This window comes from Equus quagga, chromosome 2, assembly GCF_021613505.1.
Source record: "Equus quagga isolate Etosha38 chromosome 2, UCLA_HA_Equagga_1.0, whole genome shotgun sequence".
Lineage (NCBI taxonomy): Eukaryota > Metazoa > Chordata > Mammalia > Perissodactyla > Equidae > Equus > Equus quagga.
Window position 1 is genome coordinate 47732127 of NC_060268.1, and position 20868 is coordinate 47752994.

At 39.8% G+C, this 20868-nt stretch overlaps 1 protein-coding gene across 5 annotated transcripts in view; it reads right to left on the minus strand.

The window, feature by feature from the left end:
• Window positions 1-2593: 2593 nt before the first annotated feature.
• The window catches only part of MYO5A (myosin VA), a 180760-nt gene continuing 162485 nt past the window's right edge, over window positions 2594-20868 (minus strand). For all 5 annotated transcript variants that reach the window (XM_046649630.1, XM_046649615.1, XM_046649609.1 and 2 more), the window contains 9 exons: window positions 20244-20337; window positions 15012-15158; window positions 12807-12961; window positions 10625-10714; window positions 8885-9035; window positions 6444-6726; window positions 4779-4953; window positions 3524-3604; window positions 2594-3235 (listed from right to left, as the gene is read on the minus strand). In XM_046649630.1, coding sequence (XP_046505586.1) covers window positions 3083-3235; window positions 3524-3604; window positions 4779-4953; window positions 6444-6726; window positions 8885-9035; window positions 10625-10714; window positions 12807-12961; window positions 15012-15158; window positions 20244-20337 — 1329 coding nt within the window. In that variant the 3' untranslated portion in view covers window positions 2594-3082. The remainder of the gene's footprint in view (window positions 3236-3523; window positions 3605-4778; window positions 4954-6443; window positions 6727-8884; window positions 9036-10624; window positions 10715-12806; window positions 12962-15011; window positions 15159-20243; window positions 20338-20868) is intronic.

Here is a 20868-nt window from a genome sequence, read left to right on the forward strand (position 1 = left end):
ACACTTCGTGGCTCTTATCCCATGTTAATCTTCCCCTTCTTTGTGGTTACGCTGAGGCAGATCAAAGCCTGAAACCTAAGGAAAGCTACGAGAAGGGAAAGTGCTTCTAATTTTTCACCTTTGCATTCCAAGGTGTGAGCTGAGTCTGTGTGTAAGGTGAGTGGGGTGGAGACTACTGAAGGGGCTATGGAGACAATGACCAACTGTTCTTTCAAGATCTTTCTTTGAATTTCTATTGTGTGTCTTAGAGGACTTATGAAAAAGCAAATTAATGACAATAGTAAAGAATGTACTGCAGAGAAGTGAGACCAACAAGAACTTGTGCCAATGGCCAGAAGGTAAGCAACCAGGGAGCCAGCAGGGCTTGTGGGCTGACTCCATCCACTGCCTTCAACACCGTCAGGGCAGACGAGTGTGCAGGTAATAGGATCTAGGATTCGGCTGAGGGAGAGGGAAGAGAGAACAGATAAATGGGTGGGTGGGAGGCTGCTGGAGGTGTGTTTGAAGCTGGGTGAGAAAGTGTGGATGGAGAGCGAGAAGGGTGAGCAGTCCTCAGAGTGGCCAAAGCATCCCCACAGTTGGCAGAATATTGTTGCATCCTCAAGAAAGTTGTACACAGCATCATTTATCAGATCTTGGCGTTCTCTGGTTGTATTCTTGGTATGACTAAAGATGCTGAGAGAAGTTACTTCGGATCCCCATCTGGGGTTCTGGGTAGGTCTTGAAGTTGGAGCCCTGGAATAGCATAATCTTTGTGTGGCCATCCCTGAACAGGAGGGACGCTGGCCCCGGTGTGGAACAGAGGCTCCAGCACTTGACCGCAGAAAGACAGGAGATAGGAGAGAGAGAAAGGCCCAGACCAGAGATGCTTCAGGATCTGGCTGTCTGGGGCTAAGATCAAGGGCTGCAGTGGCTGTGGGAGCCACAGCGTGATCTTGAAGCCCTGATAAGATTCAGGGTGTGCGTGGGACAAGCTACACAGGACTAAGCTGGGGAGGGCCTGGGAGGATTTTGGGGTCTGGGGTGGACAGCCTGTACCATGGTGGGCTTTTTCTAGCAACCCCCAACCCAAGTCCCACCCATGCTCTTAGATGCTGACACATTCATACTAAGGAAATGGTTGTTAAGAGTTAATTGAAAACCACACTGACAACCAGGGAAAACTCAGAGAATCTGACTGAATTAGTAGTGTTTTTGGTTGGTTTTGCAAATTAAATGTATCCAAACTGAATACAGCTGTACATGATTCAATAAAAAATAAACTAATTAACTTTCTAAAAGCATGTATGTAAATCATGTACATTTAAGAAAGGTTATAGCTACACAAACTTGTGACTTTCTATTTTATTAATCCCTCAGAATTAACAGGCACCGAACACTGATCTTTCCACGAGAGGGTGAACTTACTGAGTAAGTGCAGCTCATTTCTCTCCGATCCAGGCACTGGGAGGAGAGGAGTTCAGATGTGGAAGGGACCTTCGGAATCAGCTGTCCAACCCTCTTATTGTATAAACGAGGAATTTGAAGCCCAAATAAGTTGACTATCTTCTAATAACAATTTTTATCACTGACTTGAAACTGTTTGATTTCCATTAATAATATTGCACATATTTTAATAAGATGTCATTTTTTCTAGACCATCTAACAGTTAAATTATATAAATCTATGATTGTAATTCAGATCCACAGTTTCTGAGGAAAGCTAAGAACTTGTTTTTGCACAACCTGAAAGATTTATTGTATAAGATTTCTAGAAAAATGGAGAATATATTTATTCAGATTTCAGAATGAAAACTTATAGAATCCGGGTCTTATTGAAGGAAATCCTCTGTAAAATTCAGCAATCTTCTTATATTCTTATACAAATCTTAAAGTATTACTACTACGATGCTTTTTAAAGTATCTAGTAGTACTGAGAACATTTACAGAAGTTCCACAGCCTAAAAAAACTGAATCATAATTATTTATTATACACCTTCTTTTGCATAACTTATAGGCTAATCAAGTTTCAAGACCTGAATCATGAATATTCTGACAATCCTCTCTGGATAGTGACTGAGATTAATTCTTAATAAATTAAGAAGAAGAAAGAAAACCTGTCATGGTTGAAAATATGCACTGCAGGCATCAGATCTGGGAACTAAAAATAAGTCACTTCACAGAACACTGTCCCCTGATGTGATATCCACCCAGGGAAAACTAACGAGCACATCGGTGTCATACACCCTGAATAAATAATGACACCAACAAGAGCCACTTTGTCTAATTCTACCCCTAAATGTCAAACATTTGGTCATGTTACTGCAGGACTTCCCAGTGTCTGCTACTTGGGCAGAGGAATCTGTAGATATTCGCACATACTCCAGTTAAAACTGTGACCGGACTGAATTGTAAACAGAGTTGATAAAAGAGAAGCTTATTGTTGTAGTGCCTACTAAGAATATCGCTTACATTTTAAAGAACACGGTATGTAGCAGCAATTTAAAATGCTCAGTAAACTACAGTACAAATGGACTTCTATGCTATACAGCAAACCAACATTCTCTTAGTATCTCTGTATCATAGTGACACATATAAGCAAGTTACTTGACCAATTACTTTACATATTGCCAGTTTATTTCTTTGATCCAGTTTGACAATATCAGCATAACTGATTCCTAAACTGATATGATACGTACTCAACGGCGATTTTTCTTTCAGTTCTGCGTAGTGCAGACGACGTTCTTTGTTGGCGCCTTCCTAACAACAGCTCATATCTGGAATTTACCTTTTTTATACCATTTAGATGCTGGCATCTGAAGACACATTTATCTTCCTTCCTTTCGTCATTCACCTGCATGTAAACTCAGGATACCTAACTGCTCACGGATGAGTGTTGCTATAAAGGTAACACAGTACAAAGGAGCCTATCTTTCTTTCCAAGGTGATGAAAGTATTCTAGGGAGATTTCCAGTTAAGAACCTCTTGTTTAGGAGATAATCAGTACTTTCTCTTTAAAAATGTGTTTTCAGTAGCTCACTGGAAATAATGGGTTCTTATTTCAGGCAAGAAATGTACTGTCCCTGTTTGCCTTGCCCTCACGTTCAGACCCGTGATATGAAGCCCAGGCCCAGGCTGGCTGGGATCTGGATGGTTTCCAGCGCGAGAGAGGATGGGTTAAAAGGGAAGGTGACAGGAAAGATGTGTTTAGCATCCATGAGCAGCTGAGGAGAGTCCTTCCTGTCTCGTAAACGCATCTGAGGAGATTAAAAAAACAAAACAAAGAGCATCAGTTCTCTGAATCTACGAAGATTTTTTTTCTGCCAAAAATTCTACCAAAAAGTCCTCGACTAATGAAGAATGTTTATATTTGTTTTAAAATCACTTCATTTTTCCAATAAGCTGTTATCAAAAAAGTTAATGCACTGTAAAACTAAAATGAAACAATACAATAAAAAACATATTATCCTTCAATAAATTATAAAATTTCCATTCAAATGACTGGGTTGGTGAATCAAAGAAAAAGAAAGTTTGGGAGATCTTACCTGTATAGTACGAATAAACGATACAGACACTCGTTCTTCAAACTCATTAACTGGAGTATACAAATTTAACACTTTGACAATCTGTGAGAAATGAAATGATCAAAGTTTTCAGCATATTATCAAAGATACACTAGTGCTTATAATCTGGAAAACTAGAAAGATCTGTGCACACAGTTTTCAATGCTACTCAGGACCGGGTTGGAACAAAAGTGGAGGAGGAGCTGGCCTGAAGGCACATTTACCTTTATGATTTGAATTTTTACAATACGACTGTATTAATCTAATATTTGCACATTTTAAGAAGCAATATAAATTTGGAAAAACATCCAAACTGTACAAAAGAACACAACATGAAAAGTACAAGTGCCCCCACTCCCATCCTCTGAGTCTCCCCAAGTGGCCATTGTTAACAGGGTTCTCTGAGTATCCATCTAGCTACTTTCTGTACATGTTCTGTGTATAATCTATGTGAGATTTCTATGTCATGAGAAATGTGATGACCATTAAGAAAGTCCCCGAGTCAGCACAGAAATAACTGGGCAAAAAAAAGGGTATGTTTATGCCTATGCCTTGCCTCATGCTGTGGACACTGTCCTCAAAGGCCCTCCCCATCTTCTCACTTCCTTCACTTCAAGACCCAGCTTAATGGGACCTCAGTTATTGCCCCTCAGCCCTTCCTTCAGATATCTTACTATAGAACTTGCTAGAACTCTTATGGTAGAATCAGCTGGGACATCTGTCTTCCCTACTAAACTCGAAGTTCCTTTTAGGCAGGAATTGTTCCTAATTTACTGAAGTATCTCCCCCAGCAAAAAGTAAGGTGCCTTGAGATAGGAGCTCAATTGGTCATTTACTGAACTGAAGGAACAAAAATTATCTGTCTTAAAATAGAGAAGTCTAAAGAACCATTCAATTATCAAATAATATTGAAAATTACTTTGTGGAATACAAGCTCCATGGTATGTCCACCCCCTGAGCAGGGACTTTGTTTTGTTCATGGTTGTATCTTAGTGCCTGGAACATTATGCAGGACACTGTAGACACTCAATCAGTAATTCCTGAATCTTGAATGTGGATGACTGTGATCAGCACTGAAAAGTATTACTTTCTTCCAGCTCTGTATAGATACCTATCTTCTCTGACACAGATACAGTCGGCTCAGAGACAGGAGCAATAGCTAGAAGACCTCTTTGCTTCCCTAAATATCACCCTCGAAGAACGTTAAACTCTTTCATAAAAGAGAAAGTTGCTTTACCTGGGCAGTAGTTAACGCATTGCACATGGAACAAATGGCTTCTGCATCATCATCTGTTTTCTTTTTCACTTGCAAAAGCTGAGCAGCCTGAATGAGAGGTTCCAGGGTTTCTTTAGCCCCACTGTTCATCAGATTCTTGTCACGTAGCCATTCTTCCAGCTGACTGACATTGTACCTATGCCAAAAAAAAATGCAAATTTACTGAATGTTGTCATAAATGTCTTAATTTTTTTGTGTGTGGCTTTGTCACAAATTTCAGTTAAAATGACAGGCAGTATTTTTGTTCAATTTTCTTAAATTTTATCAGCTGTGCTTAAAAATTTATCATTATAAATAGTCATGAGGTTTATAATCATGATTATATAAGAGTAAATGAATAGAGAATATAATTATCTTTAATGGGAGATAGATATATAGCCATTATAACAAAAGTTATGAAGACTCGCTGAAAGACAAAATAGAACACATAATATGGCTGTGTCCTTATGAAACAGCTGACCAGAAAACACCTTCTAGCTTTTCTGATAACTTCAGAGGTGAGAATCAATAATCTTTTAAGTACTCTCTCTTCCTTAAGTCAAACCCCAAATTAGTGAACTGGCTAACAAGATCCCCTCACACAGACTTTGTGCTCCAGCCTTCTTTAGGGAAGAGGCTGAGTGATGGAGATAGTGGCTGGGTGATGGAAGGAGAGAAGGGCAAGTGGGGGCCACTGGAAAAGATGAAGACCTCAAACATACAGAGACACGGAAACTACACAGATGCTGAGGTTTCATGAGGTGGTCAACCAAGTGACAGTGGTTCTCAAACTAAAATAAGGCGAATGGACTCACAATCACAACTTAGTAATCAGGCAAATAGGAAGTGTTATGATTTACGACAGGTGTTGCACATGTGTAAACAAAGCTTCTAGAGAAATAGACTCTAATACTTGAGTGGAAGGCATTATCTTAACTACAATGATGTTGGTCAGAACAGAAAATTTGAAAAGAACACTAAGGTTTCCTGCGACTGAGTAACTAAAGACTTTTATAGGAGAAATCCTTTTTTTCCCCCTCTTGGTGAATATTCTAGCTGTATTAAAATAAATTATTAAAAAAAATCAATTCTATTATGATAATGAGGTTATGCTGAGGAGCAGTGGGGCATAAAATTGTGTGCAGCTTTTCTTAACATATAAAGGGGCATGTTTCAAATGTTAGTAAAAGCTCTACTAGACATATTCTTGTTGCCATAGGTACAAAGAGGTATTTTGTCAAAAATAAATTTCTAAGAGCAATAAAACATTAGAACTTTTCATTACAATTTGATATCCTGTTATTTTACAATTAAAACACACAGAAAAGGAGAGGAAGCAGCTATCTCATCTTTACATATTTTTCACCATCTCTCCGCTCCCTCAAGGGAGTTCCCACCCCAGTGGAGCAGGTTCCTAACAAGCAGCGAGTGGAACCTGAGGAAAGGCACAGCGGGGAGCAGTAATGGAGGACGTGGGGGAGTCCAGCAGGGGAAGGGAAAGCGGCTCCATGCCCGGTCTTCCCTTGCTGCTTGGCCAGGGGCTGCAGACATCAGGTGTCGGGACCTCGAACGCCATCGGCTCTCTGCGCCCTGGCAGGTGGGTGGGGCAGTGAGACGAGGCCACCACAGGTGTTGGTGTTTGCTCACCTGATCTGCATGCCTTTACTCCAGGAGCACATGTCCTTCCGCAGGAGGAGGTTGTTGAGGGTGATGGCCCCCACAATGTAGAACATCTGCTTGACCACCTGCTTGATTAGCTCGGGGTCCATGCCGTGCTGACACATGACCGAATGGAAGGAGTTGAGCTGCCGGAGGATGGAGTCCAGCGTGTAGGTGCCCTCATCGGCGATGCTGGAAGTCCGCTTTCTTAGCCCTGTGGGCTTCACCCCAGATACTCCCTGAATGGTTTCATGCTCCAGCATGCCAGAGACTGCAGGAGGAGTTCAAGTGTTACAAGAGAAGATCTGGAAAGAAACTTGTTTCACGTGCATACACATAGACACATACACACACTCTCATATACACAAACACACATTCAATTTAGGAAAATTATCTGAGCATCAAGATAGAGGGAAAAAGGGGCCGGCTCCGTGGCCGAGTGGTTAAGTTCGTGTGCTCCACTGCCGTGGCCCAGGGTTCGGCTCCTAGGCGTGGACATGGCACCGCTCATCAGGCCACGTTGAGGCGGGTCCCACATCTCACAACTAGAAGGACCGGCAACTAAGATATACAACTGTGTACAGGGGGGGTTTGTGGAGATAAAGCAGAAAAAAAAAAATTGGCAACAGTCGTTAGCCCAGGTGCCAATCTTTAAAAAAAAAAATAGAGGGGAAAAAGAACTTCACAAAAAAAGGGCTTCTGGATCTTAAACTTTAAGGAAGAAATAATTCTTATATACAAAAATTTACCAAGAAATTAATCTTAATGGTGTATTTTCTGAAACATGAAGCAGTAGCCTTGTAAGAGCACAAGTGTGTGGTGTCTTGGGAGGGTTTCTGAGAGAGGGGTCAGGAGCAGGTAGGGAGAAGAGAAGCATTCTCCAGTGCTAGCTGAGCCCAGAGGCAAGCAAATCAAGCAGCGAGGAAGGCGGGAGACTGGGCATGTCTGGGAGAAAACTCGGGCAGGGCAGTTGTGTGGGGCTGGAGAGCTGGGCCCGTCCTTGCCCTGAGCTTGCCACAGGCACAGAGAAACCTCGGGTTAACCTCTGCCTCCCAAGACTCAGTCTGCTCATCCGGGGCACTGCTGCTCCCTCTACTGTGCTCCCATAGCATTTGGCTTACGCCTCTTCTAGGATGGTTTCAGGAGGCCCACTCCCTGGACTGGGAGCCCCTTGACAGCAGAGGCCATGCCTGATTCATTTTTCTATCTCCTGGTACTATATGCAGCCTTACAGAACCTCAGACTGACTCAAAACGTTTGTAGCTGTTAAGTCACTGAGTGATGGGGGTAGTTGTTTAAAGTGGGACATCTTACAGGCAAACTTCTTGTTCAGCCAATAGAAACAGGCAAAATAGAAAGGTTGGCTACAGCTGACCTTCTTTGCCTCTGATAGCTCTTGCATTGTAGCTGACCAAGGTTGCTTTAAATGCATGGCCTTTCAGGGAACAACTGATGAAATCACTGCCATCTCCTATGGCTTCCTCAGCCTTTTGTGTTTCTAGTTGTTTAATTGTGGGCCTATGACAGAAAATGTGAGCTAAGAGAAGGGAAATGAAGAAGTTGTGGAAATGTGGAAAACACATGGGCGGGGAAAGAAAAGGTAGCAGGGAGTAGCCTCAAGAGGATATTTGATTATTTGCCCGAGGAAAACAGTTTGGTAACTTAAAAAAAATTTTTTTTAATTCAATGCATTCAAAATTAGCAGCCTGTAATTTTTACATGTCTCCTAATTCCTACCTACTTCACACATGCTACACATTCCAAAGGAACATAGGTAGCATGATACATAAACACCTGGAATGACTGCAAACGTATAAAGAGAGGTGCATGGAATCACACACTTAGCTGAATACATATAGAAACATACACACACACACACACACCAGTCACTCATCCAGTGAGAAACTGCTACGTTAAACCAAACTGCCTTTAACCATTCCCTAGGGGCCATGAGATGGACAACCCAGCCTGTGGTGTCTGAGACCTCTTACTGCCATGGCAGCCTCCCAACCATTTTACTGCAGCCTGTGAGACAAAGCACAAACCCTTCCCAGGCTCCTAAGTTTTAGATGGAGTAGTGTAGCAGTGTGCCAGCCCAAAGTTGAAAGTGTTTCTGAAAACTGGATGAGGCATGAGGTCTATGGCTGGGTATAAAGCATAACCCAAACTTCAGAGCGAGGCATACAGCACTGGGGAGGGAATCCAGATCCTGCTGTTTCGATCATGTGGAAGCAGTGATTTTGGTGTATCCTAGTTAGTCATGGCTAACAGCCCAAGTTCTGGGATTCCTCAGCTAATTTTAGAACTGAGTCTTACTACTGTATGTTCCCCATATGAATATGTGCTCTGAAACACGTGTCACTGCTGGTCATCTACTGGCGGGCACGTGAGGTGGGCAGACCTCGATGTCAGCAATGCCCTGGCCTTACCGATCATTGGCTGAAGGATGTTCTCTAACACCCGCACAAGCTGCTGGTAGATCTGAATGGCCAAGTCACTTAGCACCTGCCGGTACTCAGCCAGGTCAAAATTGGTGAGGCAGTGTTCATTCTGGCGAGATGTGTTGTGTTTCATAAAGCCCTAGAGCCATAATGCAAAGTTAATGATATACATGAAATAAAATCTCTCTTCTGTTTAACTATCTTGTTTTCATCAGCATCCTCACGCTCTCTTTTCCTCTTTCCAAAGAGTTTCCATCCATCCCACACATAAATGCCAGAATAATCCTTCTCAAATGCTGTATGTATTTGTTTCCATCATATCCCCCTTCCACTTACTAGATTTTGAATAATATCTAAACTTGGCAACCTAGCATTTAAGCCTTTCCAACAGCAATGTCAATGCAACAAGATGGGGGAACTTAATTTGAAAAAATTGAGTGTTTTCATTTACGAAACAAGATGTTTACTGCCAAACACTAAATTATCTAAAGTACTAATCTCTTAAGTTCAGTTCATTAGTTCTAAGTCCTACTTATAAATATTGTACCCATAGCGCATACATTATCTTAAAATAGACCAGTTTCTATAGAGACCAGTGAATAAATTAAAAATTTCTCTTTTCTGTTTTATGGTATCCATACATGATTTTCAGTCTGAGCTTAGAAAGGAATCTTTTGGTGGTATTTGTTAAAATGGAAAGTCATCTGTATAGGCAGGTCCTTTGTCAGACACTGCCTGACAAAGGCAATTTTCTACATGGTGGATCCCACCCATGGTCAAGCACCTGCCTCCCTACAACCCACTTAACAACATGATCTATAAGTAGGGACCCTCTGGGGGATGCTGGTCTGTCAATCCCATCTCCTCTGGGACCACATCTTGCTCATATTTGTATCTCCCATCATTTGCCAGGGCAGTGCCCTACCTCTAGCCTCTGTGCGCTCAGGAAGTGCTACTGCTCAGCTTCTCTGCCTGTTCACCCAGCAGAGGATGGGGAGGCAAGGACAGCAGTGGGTAGGGGCACAGGCCCTTGGAGGTGGGCAGACCCAGAATCCCAGCTCTGTTCCTTATGGCTGAGAGAACTTGGGCAAATGGATGAACATGACTGAGCTTCAGTTTCCTCATCTATAAAACTGGGTTATAATTCCTGCCTCACAGAGATGTTGTAAGAATTAAATAACATAGTGTATAGTAAGTGCTGTCTGATACATACTAGGCAACCCTTAGTAAGCGGTAATTATTAATACATTACATAAATTTGAAATATGAAGTCTATCAAACTGATGAACAAGTCACTACAAAACAAAAGCAAAACAGATTTTTGGACAAATTGAAAGAGATACGTCTTAATCACCTTTCATGTATTACAGCAAGCCAAAATTGATTAATTTCTTTAAATAGTTCAATATTCCTATATCAGTCCTTGAAAAGCCGACTTCCACACATATTGACAAAAAGTTTCATTACTGGTAACTACTCATTGACCAATGCTCATTTTATTTCTGCTGTGCTTTCTCAAAATACGGACTCTCAGAGGGAAGAACTATGTCACTTCTCAATTCACTGTTTAGTAAATAACAAACATCAAACCAAGCTGTGAACTTCCAGGCCACCCCTGAACTCAGGTTTCCAAGTAACAAATGGTTAACCATTTTGTGCTTGAAAATTTGTCCCTAAAAAGGCCAGAGCAAGTATAGCAAGCTGGTTTTATAGTCAAGGTTTTCTCACCTCTTCTCCACTGTACTGCTTCAAGCAGTGCAAAAATCGGCATGTGTTAGAGAGCCAGAAGGAGACAGTTTCAAAATCATCACCTCTTTTCTGAAAGAAAGAATAAGTCTAAATTTGCTTTTTCCTTAGGGAAATAACAACCTGAAAAAAACTCAACAGATACCAGACGTCCCATTTCTTTCAGTTACCATTATAAATAATGATAAAAATAAATCACATTGCAATTGTAAAGTCTTACATCATCACTAGAGAATCCCAACTACTTGGGTTTATTGGTTGGTTGTTACTTTGCGTGGCATCCATTTTCTTGCCATTAGAAAATGATGCCCAGTCATTCAGTTGAGGTAAGCACAGCAGTCCCTTTAAACAGTAAAAAATTCGCCTAGCCACAGGTTACCCAGACTTACTTCCCTCGGGGTTACTGAAGGTAATCAGAAAAGACTAAAGACATAAAAGGGAATCACAAAGATTGTGAGGCACTGAGAGCCAGAGTAGGTTAAAAATCTTGTCACTGATACAGTTTGTGAGCAGTGGATCAGAAATGGCATGGAGCAAGTCCTGTGCAGAGCAGTAGAGACAAGGGAAGCTGCTTGGCTCTTCATCAGCACCGGGCCACATGTCAAATAACCAGCTGCTAAATCAAAACGGGGATGCAAGATGAATACATTTCAATTCAAAACAGGGATGTAAGACAAATGCATGTCAATTTTAAATGATATCAAAAAGGTGTTATGTTCCAGGTACCCACTTCTTTTAATCTTTATACAATTTGCTACAATAATTAGTCAAATTAGATAAACATCTTCTTGCAATTAAGATGAGAGGGAGAAAACTTTGTGATTTGGCTTTGTTGTCTTTGTGGGACCTGACGTAAGAGGTAGTAAAACTTGCAGTCTATCTAAGTGCAATATAGTATCAATACACCCAAAATCAAATGAGTTACATTCATCAACTTTTAAATGTTAAATCTTCAGAAACTCCATGCTTTAGTAAGCACTGCAGAATGTAATTACACAGAATATCTATCTGCACAACATGGACTGAGAACCAGCATTTGTCAGAAATTCACTACCAGGGGTTGGGGGGAGGGTGTGTTTAATGGGTACAGAGTTTCAGTTGGGGACGATGAAAAAGTTCTGGAGATGGATGGTAGTGATGGTTGCACAACAATGTGAATGTACTTAATGCCACAGAACTGTGCACTAAAAAATGGTTAAATGGTAAATTTTATGTTAGTATATTTTACCACAGTTACAAAACATAGTTCATGAAAGACATTTTAGACTTGAGAGAGTCCACTGGGCACGTTAACTATTCACTTATCTCCATCCTAAAAGTTCTCAACTACACTTGAACCTAATGTAATGTCACATGTCAATTATACTTCAACAAATCAAATCAAACCAAATGAGAGAATATTTTGATTCAAAAAAAAGAGTTCTCATTAAGTTAGATAATCAGAAAGCAAAGTACCTGGAGCACATTCTCTTAGCTCCTCACAGAAACAGCTGAGTTAAAACTAAGAATAAGGTTCATTGTTCTTCTCGAGAGTCAAGAGGAGGATTATGCAACGTGACTCAGTAATTACCGTGTTATGTAGGGCTTTCTGCTCTATTATATAATTTTGCTGTCTCTTGCAAATCTTCCCTCTCTGATTAGTATCTGTGTGTTGCTTCTTATACGGAACCAGGCATTTCAGGTAACAAGGAAAATTATGGGGAGTTGGAGAATAACGGGAAGAAAAGTTGGAAGAAAAATTTTAATCTTTTATCAGACATCTTTTTATATGAATGAGCCATGTATTATTGAACTTATGTAATACCTATTTTAACTACAGCATCATATTCCCTATATATATGGACTGCACGACATATTTTCAATTTAGTTCTAAGTAAGACCTCAAAGCAGACTATTTCTGTCTATGAAGAAACTAAATTTACTCCACAATTAAATGCAATTATGTCAAATTAATTTTGATTACTGTTCATCCCGAGCCCTGTTTTGAAAGATGGTATATAGACATGTGGCAAGAAAGACTGTTTCTTACAACGGAAGGTGTCGGTTAAGACTGGGAAGTGTTCATAACTGGCAACTAAGCTAAAGTCTAAGGAAGGAAAAGTACCTCTGTGCAGATTCTCTCATCAATAATATTCATTAGGAGAATTTGTTGACATGAACTGACCTTTAATACTTTTTTGATGCTGTTAATTGTTGATGTTAGCAATGACCTTACTTTCTGATCATCATTCAGGTAGTCAGCATGTCGCACACACATAAAGAGGATATATGCTGGTAACCCTGGAATTAAATTGACTGCTACACCACGCGGCTTCAGTTCTGAAAAGAGAAAAGAGGAAAAATAATCTTATAGCACTCTGAAAGTCTTCATGAGGAATGCTTTGTGAGATATAAAAGCACAGCTCTCATGTAAGAGTTCAATCATTCAGAGTAAATAAGTCATATAAAAAAGCATATTTTAATAGCTCATTAAGTGGAGAAATTCCTGAGGGTGGGGACATGTGAATCCTGGTTGTCTATACAATGACAACTCCTCAATTTATATCTCCTGCTCTGACTTTTCCCTTGGATTCCAGTCTCACGTCAACTGCCTTTTGCTATCTCTGCTCAGGCATGTCAAACTGAGCCCATTCCAAACCAAACTCGATTCCCTGTGGAACCTGCTCTTCCAGGAGCTGTGCCCATCTCAGTAAGTGGCAGTTCCAGTCTTCTAGTTTCTCAGGTTATAAACGTTGTCATCTTCCTTTCTTTTTCTCACAGCACACATCTTTTCCATCAATAAATCCTGTTGGTTCTACATACAACACATAGCCAGAATCCAACTACTTTTCTACTAGCCACCCTAGTCTAGGCCACCATCATCTTCTCCTGAATAGCGAGGGCTTCCAAACTGGTCTCCTGGATTCATGCCTTGCTCCCAGGAGGACATCTGTCACACCACAGCCAGAGTAGTTCTATAAAACAATGTAGGTCAGATCACATCACTTCTGTTCAGAAAAGCTTCCAAGTAGCTTCTCATCGCTTTCATTCACAATACCCGAAATCTCACCATGGTCTGTGTAATCTGCCCATTGCCCCTCCCCAGCTCAGTGTGTTCCAGTTAATTGGGTCTCCTTGCTGTCGGTTGAACATGCCAGGTATGCTCCCACCCCAGGGCCTATATATTTACTGTTTTCTGCCTGAAATGTTCCTTCTTCAGATCAGCACGACTTGCTTCCTTCCTTTGGTCTCTGTCTGAAGATCACCTTATCAAAGAAGCCTTTCCTATCAACTTTGTATAAACTAGTACTCCTGCTTTGACTCTTTCTCCTTCTTTCTCATTTCATATTTATTTTATCCCCCCTCATGTAAGCTCTATGAGAATAGGGACTTGACTTTGTTCATTACTCAGTACCTAGGAAATGCTTAGCACATGGTAGGAGCTCACTAAATATTTACCGAATCGATGAATCTTTACTACCTCTATGCTTAATAACCAGTGTCTCCTTCACAGTTTTGCTAACTGACAATCATGTTGAAACTTAAGCGCCTCTGCACCTATATATAGTACTAAGTTCAATGCCATGAACCATGGGAACATTAAATTAGGTATAACTGCCAATCACATTGCTGTCGCCCTGGCACCTGGCAGGAGGAATGCTATGCAGAGGCTGAAAGGAGAGGATTCTAGCTTTTTCAGTTCACAACTTAAGGTCTGTGTGCACTCCCTAATCATTTCCCACCTCCCTAAAAGGTCTTTCTGCAGAGCTAGTGGGCTCACACCCAGTCTTAGGGGCCTTATGCTGCTCTGAAATGCTGCTTTGACTCCCATTTCCTTTGTCTGCTCCTCTCCTTCCATTGCTGGAATCTTTTCCTTAATTCTTTTGTTTCTTCCCTATAACTGAACTATTGTTCTTGATATATTTAGTGATGCACTTTTCTAGGGAATTAAGGAAAAAGAGAAATTCAGGAACTTAAATGGCCTAGAGCTATGGTGTTCAACATGGCTACACTTCAGAATCCCTTGAAAGATTGAAAAAAACACCTCTAGACATATCCAGGCTCTTCCCTTTAGAGATTCTGATGTAATTAGTCTGTAGAGGGGCCCATACGTCAATACTTCTCAAAAGCTTCCCACATTATTCTAACGTGTAGCCCAAGCTGAGAAGGCCTGGTGTCAAGGGACCCCCTAGGGGTGGGTCCTAGGCAAGTGTCCCTGCAGTTTGACTGATAATGTGTGACGTGATCAGGATGCTACCAAAGCATGTAATGCACAGTTGGTAATGATGACGAGAGAAGTTGGTGTTGACTATTTCAAAACTTAGTGCTAGTCTCCCACTACTCACATATGTACCAGAAAGACCTTTAATCCTATGCAGAAAATACTTACCCAGAATCAGGTTCTTAACAAGTTTCTGCTCATCCTCCTTCTTGTATTCCAGCATTCCTTGGAAATCCTTTTCTTTCCTGGGAATGTTGACTGGACGGATGGGTTCATCAATGATCTGTCCTGGGGAGATGTTCTCCATCTGGCCCACTTCACAAGAAACAAAAAAAGGAAACATGTTTTCCAGATAGAAAAGATGAGAGGGTTCCATGTTCCTCTAATTTTAAATGAACTCTACAACAACAGAAACTTGCTGTATTTGCCACTTAATTGTCCTTTCTTAAATTTTTTTTGCTAAAATTGGGTGGAAAGATGGCAAAATTATATGGTGCTTGGCTACTGTCAACATAAAAGAACTTTACTTGATACAAAAGCATTTTTTTGTAATAAGGTTTACTTTGTATTAAGACTAAACGTCCCCAAAGTAAGTGATTTAACCTCTTAGTTAACTAATTAGAACCAATCATAAACGGTTAAAGATATTTAGGCCTTAATTCTCAGAAGGAAAAAACAATATTCTCCAAAGAGGCAGCAAGAGTACAAAAGATTATCCCTCACCTTTAGTTCTATGAATCTAGTCATTAAAGAAAAAGAACAATTTCTTTTACATGTATCCTTGCAATCAGTTTAAACCACATCAAGATAGCTGGTAGAAGAGGATTTCTTCACACCAGTCAATGTGAAATGTTTATTTTTCACAAAGGCTTCACATAAGGCAAAGACCTAACTTTCCCCTGCCAGCCCTCAGCCCCAAAGAAATCAAGGGCAGATAAAACAGCCTTTATTTAATATGATTTCCTAAATATTACTGTCTTTTGTTTCTTTGTTTTTAGTAAAGTGCCCAAAGTCCTACCATGAAGATGCAAGCGTTGAAGCACAACCACTGGTTAACAACCCTTTCAGATGTCAAAAACGGTTACGACTGTCAATGGAAGCTGCTAGAGAAAAGTTATGCTAAGGGTGAAAAAAAGTTTCTAATTTCACCTCAAAATTGAAAATTGAATGGGAAATGCAAGGGAAGGGAAGGGAACACACGATTATGATGGTATTTGTGGAGATATATGCTAGTAAGCAGGTTTTTAATTCTTTTATCTACAGGAAGAGGGGCAGGTAAGAAATCTATGTAGGCATGGATTAAGTTTGCCTTCAGAGATTGTACTCAAACAAACAAAATGCAGATCAGATGCATTAGAAAGTTTACTGTTGCCGACTCCACAAGGTATCAGTAGTGCTTCTCCTGTCACTCTGGGCAATTTCCTGTGTTAGTTCTGGGAAGCCAGTTCCACAGGACAAGGTTATCACAGAGAACACCTATACCTGCCAGTGCCCTTGCTTATGTGGCAGAGAGCCTGGTGACAGCCCATCCGCCTCCCGCTGCAGCATCACACCCCGGGACTATCAGCGCTGAAACTCACCACCGTCCACCAACACTATGATACCTAACGAGTGATCACATTGTGAATGGACAGATCAGGGTTGAGGCTGCTAGTGTTTCATCTGCACGATGCAGACACAAAAGGTACGCCTCTATACAAGAAATAGGAGATTCAGACTCTTGAGTCTTACGTAAATTATTTCTGGAGTCAGTTTAAATACAACACCATGAGGACCTCGAAATCAGCACACAGTGGCCGTCCCAGCTCACGTACATGCTGCGTATAAAATACAAAATAAGAAAATCCCTGCCATCTATGTTACTAGTCGCTTTAAGCCACAGAAACAATCCTAAGAGGGTAAACTGGGAGGAAATAGATTCAACACATAAGTTTATCAATAAATGTACATATTTGGACTCCATATAATCCAAAGAGAATGTTTTAAACCTACGGATCTCATCATATCTAAGGTGCCATTGATGGAGAGATAGACCATTATTTCATATAATAGTGAAGGATGATCACTGCCAATTAAGCTACAACCCATCAGCGCTGTAAGACACATCCTAATTTCAGAGATGCTAAAATGTGAAAAAGTGTGCACCTGAGAATTTATGAAATATGGTGAATATTTTTAATAAGAGTTTTATGTTTTAAAAGAAAGCTTCACTTTCCTTTTGCAAAATCTCTAACCAAGATATTTTTGGTTCTGAACAAAAATGTCAGACAAAATGTGCCATACTTTCATTAAAATCTTTCTTTCTGCTTTTGAATTCTCCCCAGAGATTTGAGTCTACAAAAACTCACAGATAAAATATAGCTGTCAGCTCAATATAATTTTGATTTATTCAGCAGATCATTTACTAACTAAAATAAAATGTCAAGCCTTGTGTAAGCCCGGATACCACCCCAGTTTTCAAAGACTCAAGACACTCTGGGGGTCATTCAGTCCAAGGGTCCATCTAATAATACAGACATCCTTCTAGAAAGATCTGAAGCAAGCTCTATTTCCATTTTCTAGATTCTTTGTACTTGAGGGAAAAATATTTCTGAAACTTTTGTCCTGGAAAGGGAAAGGAAGTTTTTTAAAAAATTTATTTTTCATCAATTTAGTACCAGGAAGTTCTTGATCTCAGGCTTAATCAAGACAGTCAAATAAATTCCTGTAAGTAGAGAGATTCTGTTGGAAAACATGAGACAAAGGAGTGAAGTCCTCAGAAGGCTTGGGTTCTAGTCCTAGTTTGGTCACAAACTGGCTGAGACCTTTGAAGCCACTTATGGTTTCTGAGCTTCAGCTTTTTTCTCCAATGAAATAATTAACTGATTTCTAGAATTCTTTTAGGTCTAAATTCCCTGAGAATGAAAATTGAGATGGAACACCCACTCCTAGATTAAAATATAGCACAAAGCAGATCAAATTTTGAAACACTCTCCATTTAACTACATAATTTCTGCTAAAAATTATATATGTGGCAGTTAAAAAGAAAAGTCTTCATTGGCTTTTAAATGAGTCTCCTTAATTAAGTGCAGGCCATAGGAGGAGGCAAGTCTTGCTATTTTAAGATAGAAGAATTTAAGCATAATAAAGAAAAATATAAAAAAAACTTTTAGATATTATAAGGTACTTTGTTTCACAAGGTTGCCAGTATTTTCTGTATAATGCGGGGATAAAGGGACAGGAAGAGAACAATGTTGGAGGAGCTTGTCCCCTTTATTCTCTAATTTTGGGAAGGGGTGGGGACACTGTACTCAGCAAGTACCCAAGTCACATAAATCGATTTCATTTTATTCTTTAGACATAACTTTTCTTAAGAATATTAAAATGCCTTTTTTGTTTAATCTATGAATTGCCTTCTCAAATGCTACTTAAAAGTTTAAGAACATAGCTGGCAGGATAGTTTAACGGATGAACTTGATTTATGATTGATAACGGCTTAAAATTGCTAAAATCTTGAAAGATTCTAATTTACTTTTTCAATTAAAAGTATACATATCAAAGAATGCTGAGTAAAAGCTTAAAATAGTAAGTGGCTTTTCTATTTATCAAAATTTACTAACGTATGGCAAAGGAACCATTATGGGTTTAAAAAATAATCTCACAAGTTAATACCCTTAAAATCAGTTTCTTTCAAGCCAATACTTTACTGTCTAATTATCACCTCATGATATAATTAGTGCAGAGTTAAGTGCAGAAAGGTTCTCTGAATAAAGATTTTTTAAGTTCTGCCAACAGACATTATAGCCCATGTGTGTGTGATTTGGAGGCTCAAAATTTTAATGTAATATATGAATCACATAATGCTAAAGGATTATATATAAATATGACTGCAAAGTAATCTGTCTGATTTCTAAACAAATATTTTAGCATTTGCACATCCAAGGGAATATTACTGTCTTCAAAGCAAGCATCCATGTTGCTATTCTCAATATTTCTGAAACTTATTTATTCATTCAACAAACATTTATGGGATGATTATGATAGGTCAGACACTACGCTAGGTGCTGTGAAAACAAAGGGAAATAACAGGTGGTGCCCATGCTTGGGAAGCTCACAGTCCATTGAGGAAGCCAGTAATTCAAACAGAAAAACTGCTGAAAATATGACAGGGAAAACTACAGAAGATGTGAGGCAAATTGCAGTACATAGAGGGCAGAGCCATCAGATCTGTCTGAGTGATCGGGAAAGGCTGCTCTTGAGGATGTGACATATGACTCTTCTCAAAGGATGAGCAGGAGCTGAGCAAGAGAAGCAGGAGGACCAAAGAGAAGGAACAGTGATGACGGGCCTGGCATGTTGGAGGACTGAAAACCACATCAGAGTTAATCATGGTAGATTCTTTTGAACATTCCCAGTGATGGGGAATCTTCACCCTCTGAGCCAAGTAAAAATTATGCAGAGTGACACTGAGAGAATAGATGGGTAATCAGACTGCACAGTATCATTTTTGGTCAAAATGACAATAGCTTGCATAGGTCTGAAGGCAATTCCACAAAGGGTCTCTAATCTCTTGAACGACGAGAGCATTGTTGGAATAAGCCTAGATTCTGGCTTTAGCCCTGGTCACTGCTATATCCCTGGCACCTAAATAAATACTTACTGAAGGAACAAAGACACTAATCCACAAGGCAAGATTCATTTGTACACAACAACTGATATCTGGTTATTTCTCAAGGTGTTTTCCCATCATCACCATATAAAACTCACGAGATGTTTTAAAAAATCTTATTTCTTTATACTCATAATTCATTTTTTCTTATTTACCTCTTTTTTTCTCCATTACATGGTACGTTCTTTGAGGACACAGACTTTATCTTACTCATCTTAATAATAAAAACAACAACAATAATAATAACTAAGTTGTGTATTGCATCTACTATGTGTCAGGAACTATACTAAATACATTGCACATATTAACTCACTTAATCCTTACAAACCATGTCAGGTAAACAACATTATCATTTCCACTTAACAGGTACAAAAACTGAGGCATGGAGAGGTTCAGTAACTTGCCCAGTATCAGATGACCAGTAGTAGAAGACTCAAGATTTGAACCCAAGAAACTTGGCTCCAGAATCTATGCTCTTAACCTCTATGCTATACCGCCTAGCACAGTGCCTGACATATAGAAGACAGTCATTAGATGTTTGCTGAATGAATTCTCTCCCTTTGTAAATTATTACTACCATGAAAAGAACATTTTCCCCAACCTTGCAGTGGAAATTTCCACTCCACAGAGACCAGGTTTCTAAAAGTCATTTTTGTTATCATCCCTAATATTTGCATGCAAACCTATTAGGCCACTAGTATAGCAATACAAAATCAAGATTCAGCAATTGGTGTAAAAACATGTTTAAATACCTTCTAGTTCACCAATTTTTTTGGCAAATACTTTCAGTTGTTTTTTCAGTTTCCGGACAGTCTTATCTTGTTTTTCAAGTTGTTCCATCAAATCCTAAAGATCAAAATGAGAAATATAACAGAAAGATCAAAATAGGCCTTCTAAAATGCACAGAAGGACAGCAGACACAAAATCACAAAAACAGCAGTTAGTTTTACATAAAAGCTCGTTGGTGGAGCCACCATCTGGCTAAAACTGGCAGGCGTGGGAAACGCAGCTACAATAAAAGCCAAATGTTAAATATATACAATGCGGTAAAATCCATTACAGCGTGATGGACAGCAGGCTTAATTGGGGAGCCTTTGCCAGTAAGCTCCATGTGGGTAAAACAATTAAATGCTCATAAAATGCATGCTATTCCAGTGGAAGGTTTTCTTTTAAAAGGGAATGGGCAAAATAAATTTTTATGAACACACAAAAAGCTCTGAGGGAAGTTTCAAGGCTGGTTGAACTTGGGTAGGAGTTTCTGACCGACACCCACGTGTGTGAAGCGCTGTCTCTACGACACCCACCCTTTGGAGAAGCTAAAATTAGTTCTGTAACCTAAGCAAAGTTAAGAAGTTTGGGGAATTAAAAGATAACTTG